The sequence below is a fragment of the Hordeum vulgare genome, chromosome 1H, assembly GCF_904849725.1.
Source record: "Hordeum vulgare subsp. vulgare chromosome 1H, MorexV3_pseudomolecules_assembly, whole genome shotgun sequence".
NCBI lineage: Eukaryota > Viridiplantae > Streptophyta > Magnoliopsida > Poales > Poaceae > Hordeum > Hordeum vulgare.
In genome coordinates, this window is record NC_058518.1 from 24,973,047 (window position 1) to 24,984,806 (window position 11,760).

Below are 11,760 nucleotides of genomic sequence, written 5' to 3' on the forward strand. Positions count from 1 at the left end.
GCAGCGCTACTGATATTGACCTTAGCAGTAGCGCAGGTTTAGGAACGGCGCTTCTACTGTAGCTACTATGGATGGCCTCATTGGTCCATGTTTATCAGTAGCGCAGATTATGAGGCCTGCGCTACTGCTAAGGACATTATTAGTAGCGCTGCGTTGTTTCCAGCACTGCTGCTAAATAGCAGCAGCGCTTTCTACAATCCAGCGCTACTAATAGGCTCATGCATATAAGGTTTTTCCTAGTAGTGGGCGCGGTGGCGACGGCGAGGGAGGCAGCTATGAGGGAGGCGACGGCAACGACGACGACGACGACGGCGAGGGAGGCGGCGACGGCTTGAGCTCGAGGAGAGAGGGGGTGGGGGAGTGGGGGAGAGTTAGGAATTTTTTAGGCATGGCGCGGGGTGTTAACTCAACATAGTAGTAGCGGTGGTTCCGGAGGAGCGCTACTGCTATTGTACTTAGGAGTAGCGCTTTTACCACGCCGGCGCCGCTACTACAGCTACTGCGGTTACGTCGTTAGGCCGCTTTTAGCAGTAGCGCTGGATGCTACGCAGCGCTACTGATATTGACCTTAGTAGTAGCGAAGGTTTAGGAACGACGCTGCTACTATAGCTACTGCGGGTGGTCTCCTTGGTCCCCGTTTATCAGTAGCACAGAATATAAGGCCAGCGCTACTGTTAAGGACATTAGCAGTAGCGCTGCGTTGTGCCCAGCGCTACTGCTAAATAGCAGCATCGCTTTCTACTTTCCAGCGCTACTAATAGGCTCCTACCTATAATATTTTTCTTAGTATTGTGATGCACTAATCGTGGGAGTTCAGACTCGCGGTTAGATGGTTGTTCGTTTGTGGACATCCACAATACTAAATAATAATATAAAAATTCATTTCATGATAAATCTAAGAATCTGACTTGATATTATGCATACTGATATATTTCTATAAAAACATGGTCAAATTCAAAGAGGGTTGACTTTTTAAAAAACTAATACTCCCTTCGTTTCAAAATTCTTGTCTTAAATTTTTCTAGATATAAATGCATCTATATACTAAAATGTGACTAGATACATTCATATCTAGATAAATCCGAGACAATAATTTTAAAACGAAGGGAGTACAACATATACTTTAAGATAGACGAAGTATAAAAATTATGAAAATCAAAAACACCAACCACGCAGCAAAGCGCGTTCAATCCTTCTAGTATCCACTATGCTTCCTGATTTTTAAGGCCTCATAATTAATTTAGGTCTTTAATTTTGAGTTAGGTCAGTCGATTTTGACGGGTCAACAATTTCTCATGAAGCTCTCCTATTTAATTCTTTTTTTTTGGGAGCCTGTTTAATTATTTTAACGCGCTATGTTTCTTAGTTTTAAAGCTCTTCCATTTAACCGAGATATTCAATTTTAATTTGATTTTCTATTTTGCTCGGGCCAACGTTCAGAAATCCGAGGCCCCTATGCGCATCAAGCTTTTCATGTGCCCTGCGTTTTAAGACCGATGTTAGACGGCCGAGCGCCTGGCGAGCCATGACATTCATCACATACCTTGTTATCCGAGCGTGGTGGCTGTAATACCAGATCTGATGGCCATCGTGCTCGTCATCCGACGGTCTACGACATGTCCGATATGACTCAAGGATCGGTCGTCTCATTCCGTGTGTGCAACTGCAACCCAAGGAGCTCCGCCACTCCCTCCCCATGGCCGTCGCCGCCGTCCGCCGCCTACTCCGTCCCACCTCCTCCGCCGCCCTGTCCAGTGCCGGCCGCCTCCTCTCCTCCACCGCTTCTCCACCGCCCAACCGCAGCCCCAACACCAACAGCCCCGTCTCCTTCGACTGGTCCGACGACGACGAGAGCCCCGCCGAGCCTCCACCGACGTCCCCGGCAAAGAACCCCGCTCCGCCGCCGCCCTACGAACCCTTCAGCAAGAACCCCGCTGCGGCCGACCCGGTCGACCCCACCAACCTTCAGGAGATCTTTCACAGGATGCGCACCGGAGGCCTCACCGACTATGCCATCAAGATGTTCGACGGATTGTCCAAGGACGGGCTCACGCACGAGGCGCTGGCCCTCTTCTCTGTCATAAGGGACAAGGGCGCCATGCCCGACGTCGTCGCCCACACCGCCGTCCTCGAGGCCTACGCGGCCGCCGGCCCCGCCCGCTGGCGCGACGCCGTGCGCACCTACAACCGCATGCTCTCCGGCGGGGTCGCGCCCAACGCTTACACCATGGCCGTGCTTGTCAAGGGGCTCGCGGCGGGCGACCGGTGCGCTGAGGCACGCAAGTACCTGCTGGAGATGCTCGACCGGGGGATGCGCCCCAATGTCGAGACTTGCCTTGCTGCCTTCGAGGCGCACGTCAGGATGGACAAGGTCGAAGAGGGGAAGGCGCTGCTCGAGATGATGAAGAAGAAGGGGTTCACGTTGGACGAGGAGGCAGTGCGCGGCGGCACCGTCAAGCGGGGGCATGTCTTCAGGGCTGTCATGAACATGCTCTTTGGGAAGCCATCATAGTTAATGGTACGCACTATCTGTTTCTTTCATATATACTCCCTCCGTTCTAAAACAAGTGTCGCAGATTTAATACTAAGTTAGTATAAATTTTGTACCAGATCAACGACATTTATTTTTAGAGAGAGGAAGTATATGATAGCACGATGTTGTTGCATGAACACTTGTTAGTTCGTAACTTGTCACTCGTAATCAAAATGTCTACTGTTTGTTCTCTGTTGCACAGGACAGGATTGATATCCTGTCTTGCATGGCTTGCTCCTCCTTATTTTCAGTGTTTGTAGTTTTTCTTTTCATTTGATTGGTGTTGTATGCATTATAATCAGTTCTATCATGGATAAAGCTAGATAAAATAACCATGGATATAATTTCTATCATGACCAGCACACACACTGTCATGATCTTTATGGTTACACTTTTTGAAACTGTTGTGGCAGCGACAACAGGAACAAAACCATTGGTGAAGAAGTATGTGAGTCCAAATTTTAAATACAAAGATTTCATCCTTCCTCTCTACATATAAACATAGCCTTATTTCAGCTCTGTGGTAATATATTAAGGGTGACATCGAAACCAGGATCTACAGTGACAGCCTTGATGATCAAATAAGGGATATACCGGAGATCGGTATTCAGCATGATGGTATGCTGATAAACGTTTTAATAACAAATTAATGCTTATTCAATTTTGTTATTATGGTAATGTTTGACAAGGGGCAATAGTTTTCATAGCCTCAGTCATAGGTAACTCAGTGACCCTTGTATTTTACTACTCCCTCCGTTCCTAAATGTAAGTCTTTTAAGAGATTTCACTAGGTGACTACATACGGAGCAAAATGAATGAATCTACACTCTAAAATATGTCTATATACATCCGTATGTACTCTCCTAATGAAATTTCTAAAAAGACTTATATTTAGGAACGGAGGGAGCACTTGCTAGCGTTTCTTTTCTCTGTATACCCAGGAGAACACAGCCATGCGGCTTTACCCCAAAACAAAGAGTACACTCACGATTCTCCCCCTAATCTTTCCTCTTCGAGCTTGACTTGATCTGGACCATCCCAATCTTACACCGTACATTATGGAAGTTTTTCCAAATCTGGACCATCCTAATCTTTAGCACAAATGCAGTCACATGAACAGTAAATTCCGAAAAAATGGTATAAAAAATAAAAGCAATCTGAATTTTGTGTGTAGAACATCAACGTAAGTTCTAACATCCTGCAAAATTTCTATTTGAAAAAACATCTGTTGAGGTGTTAAAAAAAAATTTGGACTAAAAAGAGCCATTTCTGAGCACTCTTTTCTTTCACACACCTCTACAGATGTCTTTCCGTCGGGGGGGGGGGGGGGGGCATATGTGGCTACTCCTGATGGTGGTGTGTGTGGGTCCCTTCTATTTGGATTTTGAATTTTGAATCAGACGTGTGGGAACCTGGAGGCAGGCAGCACTCTGGCTTACAAATCGATTCCTACTAAATCATAGGCTCGCAATGATGTTTCACATATTAATTTCCAAAATAACATTTCTATTCAGATTTCAGAATAGGCATTGTGCAAGATTTTCTCTTTTGCACTGAACTAGCATTATTTTAACCAAGGGAGCATAAAGCTGCAACCTATGAAAAACATGGATATAATTTCTACCATGGCCAGAACACACACTATCCTGATCTTTATGGTTACGCTTTTTGAAGTCAATGCAATCAAGTTGGGTTGTGCTGAACGTACAGTTTATTCTTTTCTTTTTGCTATTACTGTTTTTTTAAAGATCATTGGTGCCTTTGTAGTAACATATCCAACATAATTTGCACTTAGGGCTGACAGAGTTAAGGAGGTGATCTATTTCCAAGGATTTGGTCTAAATGAAAGGATTTTCGTTTCCTTTCTCAAGTCGCAGAAGCCAGTGGCTGTAATGTGAAAATTACGAATATGAATAATATAGACGCACACCAGCACTAGCTTAAAGCTCACTATCTGGGGTTTGGAAGTGGTGTATTGTTTGGTTCGCGTTGTCTTACTAGTCATACCTACAGCTATTTGCTAATCTGAAGTTGCTCTGGTGCACAATGTTGCTTTAGGTAATTATCTAGGGATGGTTTATATATCTCGGCTCATTTCCCTACAAGTTGACTGGTTAGTTTAGGTGGACTATTTAAACAAAAGGTCTTCCTATTCTATTCCATCCTTACTGGTCAAATCTAGTTAGCTTTGCATTTAAAGTTGGTTTGATGCCATGCATATCTTTAGTTCAGGGCCGAGTTTGTTCGAAAAATAGTAACTTCTATTGTTATTGTTGTGATTCAATCATGTGATTTGCCTCTTGTGTTTGCATTATTGTTATTTTCTCCAACATCGTACGTTTAGAGGCTGCAAACATATGTATGGATAACAACAACAGTTGCTTGAAGAAGAAACAACAGCTATGAGAACACACTGCCAAGCTGCTACCCGAAGAACATATGTTAATGATGTATCAACCCCCCAAATCCCCCAAAATAAAAGCTACCCTAAAAAAAGTAATTGCATGTAGCTCAACAATGTATGCGTGTTAGGAGAATCCTCATGCATGGGCAATAGCACATGAGGAGGCTGCGGGAGCCTGTGTTAGGACCTGCTGTCGGACAAAAAATGTTCCTGAATTTAATAATAATGTGTGTGGATTTTTCAAATGTTTGGTAATTTAAAAAATTCTGAAACTTAAGAAAATGTTAGTGAATTCAACTAATATCTGTGAATTTCGAAAAAGTTTGAAAAATTAAAAAAATTGTTCATGAATTAAGAAATATCCATTAATATGCATGAATCCAAGAATTTACGTGTGAATTTAAATCCTGTATTTAAAAAATATCTCAAAAAAGGATCACCAATTTTAAAATAGGAAAATGAAAAATAAATAAGAAACCAATATAAAAACAGAGGGACAAAAGAGAATTCGGTTAGGAGAGGTTTTAGAACCTTTCCAAAATAGGTGGAAAAAAGGGAACCATGTGTGGAAATTCCCCTCGCTTCCTTAACTGAGAGCTCCTCTTCGGGACCCTCGGCGCCGCTTAGGCTAGTTCGCGCTTGGAGGCGAGTGGTAGTGGACCGGCCGAGCATCGCTCGCGTCCAACAACATTCTCAAAAGCCAAATGGAAAGAAAAATATCTTAGACATGGGATTTGGAATCGCATGCCAACATCGACAGACTTGGCATAATAACTACTGCACCGCGACCACTTTGATGTGTTCTATCCGAAAACAGCGCTACTTGACACATGTTTCAATCCCAGTATAAATTTTTGATAAAATAAAACGTAAATACAAAAGAATTCACGCATTTTAGAAAGATCATCGGTTTTGAAAATAGTTTCATGAATATTCGGAAATATGTTCACAAAATTGAAAAAAGTTCTTCAATTTTGAGAAAGGTTCATTGGATTTTGGAAGACAAATCATCGATTTTGATAAAAAAATTCACATATATAGAAAAATTTGTCGAGTTGAAAACGGTTCACGGATTTTGAAAAGTTTATCAATGTTGAAAAAATAAGAAATTAATTCGTAAACAGTTCACTGAATTGGACAAAAATGTTCCATGCATTTCAAAAAATAATAGAATTTGATCAAAAAATATGCATGCATTTTGAAATAGGAAATAAACAATGAATAAGGAAAAAATAAAAATAAAATAAAACAAGGATGAAAAGAAGGAAAAAGATATAAAAAATCACATAACGTGAGTTGTATAGTTGGCTGCCGTAGCTAACACTAAACGGGGAAGTTGCAAGTGTCAATCGCACCCAAGTCATTTTTTTGCAGTTTAAACAGAAAAAGGGAGGGTAAATGTGCCGGCCCAGCGTGATGGGGGAGTGTGCGTTCGTTTGCGAAAACAAACGGGCACCGAATAGTGGTACCCAGATCATGCCGGGGGGGGGGGGGGGGGGGGGTCATCAAATTCTTCAAAATATAAACATTTCTAAAACTATTTTTTACTAAATAATAAATCTGTTCGTTCGTCGTGAATTCAAAATTGTTTATTGTGAATTTGAAAATTATTCATTTCTGATAAACATTTTTTATCTTCTTTTTACAAATATCTGTTGCAAATTAATAAATTGGTCATCATCTATTTCAAAAACACTGTTCATCGTGTGTTGTCAAAAGGTTCGACATCTAGTATGAAGACTGTTCATCATTTATTAAAAAATATTTTCTATGTATGACAAATATGTTTATAATGTATTTTAAACAATATTGATCTTGTATTAAAACTTGTTTGTCGGATATTTGTTTTTAAAAGATTTTTGAAAATTAAAAAACAATGTCTATGTTTTATTAAAAAGAAAATAAGGAAACCAAAAATATAATGAACAATAAAAAGAGAAGTTGAAAACAAGGAAAAATTAAAAAATAACTATAGGGAAAAGTAGACCAATGAAAAAAAATATATAGAAATACAAATGAAGACACGAATAAGGAAAACCCAAAAAAAATAAACCGGGACAAAACCAAGGTTCTCTCGAAATTCGCGCTCCTAACATAAATCGTAAATAACAGGTAACTTGCACTTAGCGCTTGCTAAGGGCGAGGTATAGCATTTGCCTGATCCCATCCAGACAACATAAAGAAAGGAAAACCCAACATAAAGAAAGGACCCCTGCGTCACGTATCCGTCGGTTGAGACTTTTTTTTTTGTGAGGATAAAGGAGTTTTATTTTAAAATGATAGAGTTACAATCTAGAGGCAAGAGATCCTCAATACAAGGGGGCTCTCTATGTAGCCAGATAGAAGTGCTAGAAACTGACTGCGATGTGCTTCAGCTGATTAAGACTTAGCAAATCCGAGTAAAATTAACCCTTTACCTATCTTGTGTTCTACTAGAGGAGCAGGATACAGCCACAAAAACTCATTATCCTATCTTCCTATAGCTCAGCTTGGTTTGCAGGTGGGACCAGTTCATGTTTAATATCACAACGATTTCTGAACTGCAAGCGGCCAAGCATGCATGCATGCATCATAAGACACTAACAAGGGGAGATAAGGCAGAGGGTCCCAAGATATGCAAAATTAATTTGGGATTACAGAAAGGGCATGGATAACCAAATGATGCAAGAAGCAACTCAGAGAGTACTAATCCACACAACATAATTCATAACCCGGGAATATAAGTACCTCCAAAAGCACCCTCTCTTTTGGCAAAATATGTTTGGGGTAACTAATGTGCTGGTGGACGATCTAGGCAAACATTGGCACGTCACTGATTGTGATGAGAAGCTATAGCCAGGGTCTATGCATGGCGGCCAACTTTTGAGTGAGGAACAAAGATAAGGTGATACATGACCAACGCACTTTGTTTCAGGCGATTGTGATAATGCTAATCGCTGATACCAGCCGCTACGGGCGCTGAGTGTGCAGGCTAATTTATTAGTTTCCCCCCTTTTGCCTTTAATTTTATGAAAAGCATCCTAACTTTTGTTAATCGGACATATTCTTTTAGGTAATAATTGCAGGTATCATTTTGCAGGATAAACTTTCGATCTATTCATCAAACATCAATTATGGCAGTACAAATAACACAAAACGTAATAGAAATTACATTCGTTCTTGTAGATCAAGTAACTGCAACTACAAGCATTGAAGCAAGCTGAGGGCTTGCCACTGTCATAGTCCCTCCCTCGTCGGAGTCAGGTGAACCTTGTTGTAGTAGACAGTCGGAAAGTTGTCATGCCAAGGCCTCAAATAACCAGTGCATCGGAACAACAACCGTAATCAATAAAGAGAAGCATATGTTGAAGGATCCAACCTATTGACACGTGCACACAGATGAACGAATACCAGATACAATCAGATTCCTCAAAGACAAACACCGATCAAATTCCGCAAGATCCCTCGGAGGCACATCACCACATGCCCTCCGACGACCCTAGAAGCTGGGAGAACTTTAGTCTATCATCAGGGAATCGCCGCCGCTGAGCGGGACATAAAGGCTAAACAAAATCAAAAGAACATCTAAAAAATATAAGATTAGCACTCACGTCGGCAAGGGTCGAGATGGTCGAGATCCCCCAGGGCACCATAGCCCTAAGGGCACATGAGACAAGGCAGATCAACGACACTGTCGGTGGGATGTAAGGAAACCCTAGACACCTATGGCGTCGTTCATGAAGGAGGAGGAGGAGAAGGAGGAAGAAAATGATTTAATTCGAGATGTCATTTATGTAAGAAGATGATAAACAAAAGATTTTTTTTTTAGAAAAGGAGGTTAAACCCCCGGCCTCTGCATCAATCGATGCATGCCACCATCTTATTAATTATTCCACAAAGGTCTAACAAGAGGATACATCAATCCACCGAAAGCCACCACTCACGCCTACAAACTCGATAGTGTGGAGTGCTCTCACTCCACATATCTAAGACCGGTGTTGTTTCCAATCCATTCACATAACGCACCGGGAACAACAGCCAGTGCAGCACACCTAAAACACACATCTCACGCACACGTTTTACCAGCCGCCATCATCCTCGAACCACCGACCCATCTTCAGGAAAGAGAATCCGCATCATCCTTGCCAGTCCAATCATCCGTCGACGCCACCACGGCGCCCAACGGCGCCACCGCCCTGCGCTCATCCGTCCAGATGCGAAGACTCCGGGAGATCTGTCGTGCATAGCACCTGCCAACCAGGCATGACTCAGCGTAACACCTGTCGGCCATGCATGACTTGACAGCTCCACCGAAATTCCGTGCAAGACGAAGCCGCTCCACCTCATGCCTCGGTCTGCCAGCGCTTCTCCACAAACGATGCTCCCAAGAGATAAACGGCACCGCAGTACCGTCATCGTCCGATCTGGAAGACCAGATCCTAGGGTTCCCCCGAAGCAGTGCCCACCACCAGCAACCGTTTAGAACCCACACAGTGCCCACCACCACTCAGCCCTCAAGGCGACGCCTTCAGGAAGGTCACGACATCAAGGACGCCGCCGTCGCCCACCGGAGTTAGGGTTTTCACCCGAGAGGCAAGGAAGGGGAGTAGAGGAGCAGATGTACACCGACGTCTCCAAAAAGAATAACGACGCCCTTGAGCGTCGTCTTCGGCGCGGCTGGTCTGGGCCAACCAAGGGGTTTCCCTCAATCCGAATCTCCTCCACTGGCTTCACCCGCAGGTAGGGCCCCGACAACCACGCTGGCACCACTAAGAATCCGCAGGAGAGAGGCCCACAGATGAGTACCTGGGGGCACAGGTGGCGGTGCGGGCAGCGACCGACGAAGGGGAACAACACACCCCCACAACGACGCTTCCAAGAAAGATAGCGGCATCCGCGGGCGTCGCCGTCGCGACTCCGATGAAGACCGGAGCAAGGATTTCTCCCGGAGCTGCGCTGGATATCCACCGCCACCAACCGATGAGCATGGCCGCCACGCACCATCACGACTCCCAGCCAAGGCCACTGCATCGCGCGCCCTGGACACTGCTCGTGCCCAGCTGACCAGTGCAGCCTCGCCCGGCTGCCGCTCCCTACCACCAGGGCCGAGTGCCCGCCAGATCCAGGCCATGGAGTCCCGGATCCGCCATCCGCTGTCGCCGACTGGCGAGATCACACGGGAAGCTCCTGATCACGACAGCGGCGAAGCGGGAAGGGGCGGAGATGGGGTCCGGTGCTCCTGCTGTGGCGGAGGAAGCAGGTCGGGAGGTTGGGGAAGGCCACTAGCGAATCTGCTGTCAACAGCCGGGAGCCAGGCAGGAGTGCACGGAGGCCTTCCTCCGACGGCGGCAAGGGAAGGGACGGGTTGGGGAACGGCCGGCGGCTAGGGTTTCAGGAGCAACTTCTTTTCCAGGATCGGGATCCTACATATGATCTGGTTGTTTCAGTATTAATTAGTAATAGTAATATCGGGACCATATGATCGGATTCCTTGAAAGAAAAACTGGAATCATAGAGTCGGATAAAAACTGTACAAGAAATGCATATCCCTATGCTAAACTTGAAATTTGGTGGCCCGGCCTATTCGAAACAAAAACACCGCTACATAATTAATAAGATTTTTTTCTATCATGTACCATATATTAATAGTAAACCTATAGTTTCTCTAAGGGCTTGTACAATTGCTCGCCTTTTGATGATTGCTACGATTTTGCTATGCTTTACATATTTGTACTAAAGTCTGAATAATTTTGAACTACTCAGAAATAAACTATACATGCTTTTATAATGTTTGTGTGTTTGGGTTATATTGTAAGTTCTATGCACATATTATAGTTTAAATGGGTGTTTTGAGACAGGCTAAGATATTAATGAGGATGACTGTCGTTTGAAGTTCCATGTATATATTCAGAAAGTGTTAATGTGTTCGCATGTTAGTCTTGCAAATACACAACTTAATTATCCTTATTTTTGATTGACCCGTGTGGCATGGAAGGGTAGGATAATAGATGTTAGGAAAGATCTTAGAAATACGTTGTTCACAAAAGCTGCAATTTATGGATACAATATCGAATTTGTGTGCAGATATCGATCATTGGTTGCATACCAAGACTTCACAAATTGATACCTCGGTTCTCCACTGAAGAGATACTTACTGGATACTGCAACTTTGCACTTACAGGCCCAACAATCTGATTCCACGGGAGCTAAGCATATCAGTATCGAGAAGCACATGTCTCTTCTAAAACTTGTCTATATTCTCATGTAACCTCGCCTTATATAGGGATGACGAGGTTGGTAGTGCAACGAACGAATGACCTCACAGTAGTAACATTGTAATTATGATTGTTCGTTGTTACTACGTAGCAGTGAAGCTAACATTGTAATTACGAACGAATGACCTCACAGTAGTAACATCTTGTTTAATGACTGCCAAATGGTCTAGTCGTGTGGACGTGAAAGATTAATAGGATGAGCTGCTTGGCATGAATCAGCCAGATGGGTTTCATGATGCCGGCCCAACAGAGTGGTTTCCTTGAACAGGCTTTGGCCATCCTAGGACTATTGAGCCAAATCCTTTCTATGGGCCTACATAGGGGAATCCCGTGGTCATCATGTAAAGTATACCTGGCCAGACGAGGAGGTAGAACCGGTGGCAGCAGCGACAGCTACAATACCACGCTAGGCAAGTTTTCGGATGACGACACTGCAACGGTTCTGCAAACCCAGACAAGCACTAAGGAGGGAGATGTAGATATGTTGGACCAAACCAGGAAACGCTAAGAGAGATCTGAGCACCATTTGGCGACTGTAAGTACGGGCAATGTTCTGAATGCTAGTCCAG

The 11,760-nt window shown here is 43.8% G+C and overlaps 1 protein-coding gene across 1 annotated transcript; it reads left to right on the forward strand.

Moving 5' to 3' along the window:
- Nucleotides 1–1,534: 1,534 nt before the first annotated feature.
- On the forward strand, nucleotides 1,535–4,828 carry LOC123397249 (pentatricopeptide repeat-containing protein At4g38150). Its single transcript, XM_045091893.1, is given in 3 exon segments — nucleotides 1,535–1,671; nucleotides 1,674–2,518; nucleotides 4,329–4,828. Coding segments are annotated over 2 exon segments (894 nt in total). The 5' UTR covers nucleotides 1,535–1,616; the 3' UTR covers nucleotides 2,513–2,518; nucleotides 4,329–4,828.
- The last annotated feature ends 6,932 nt before the right edge of the window (nucleotides 4,829–11,760 follow it).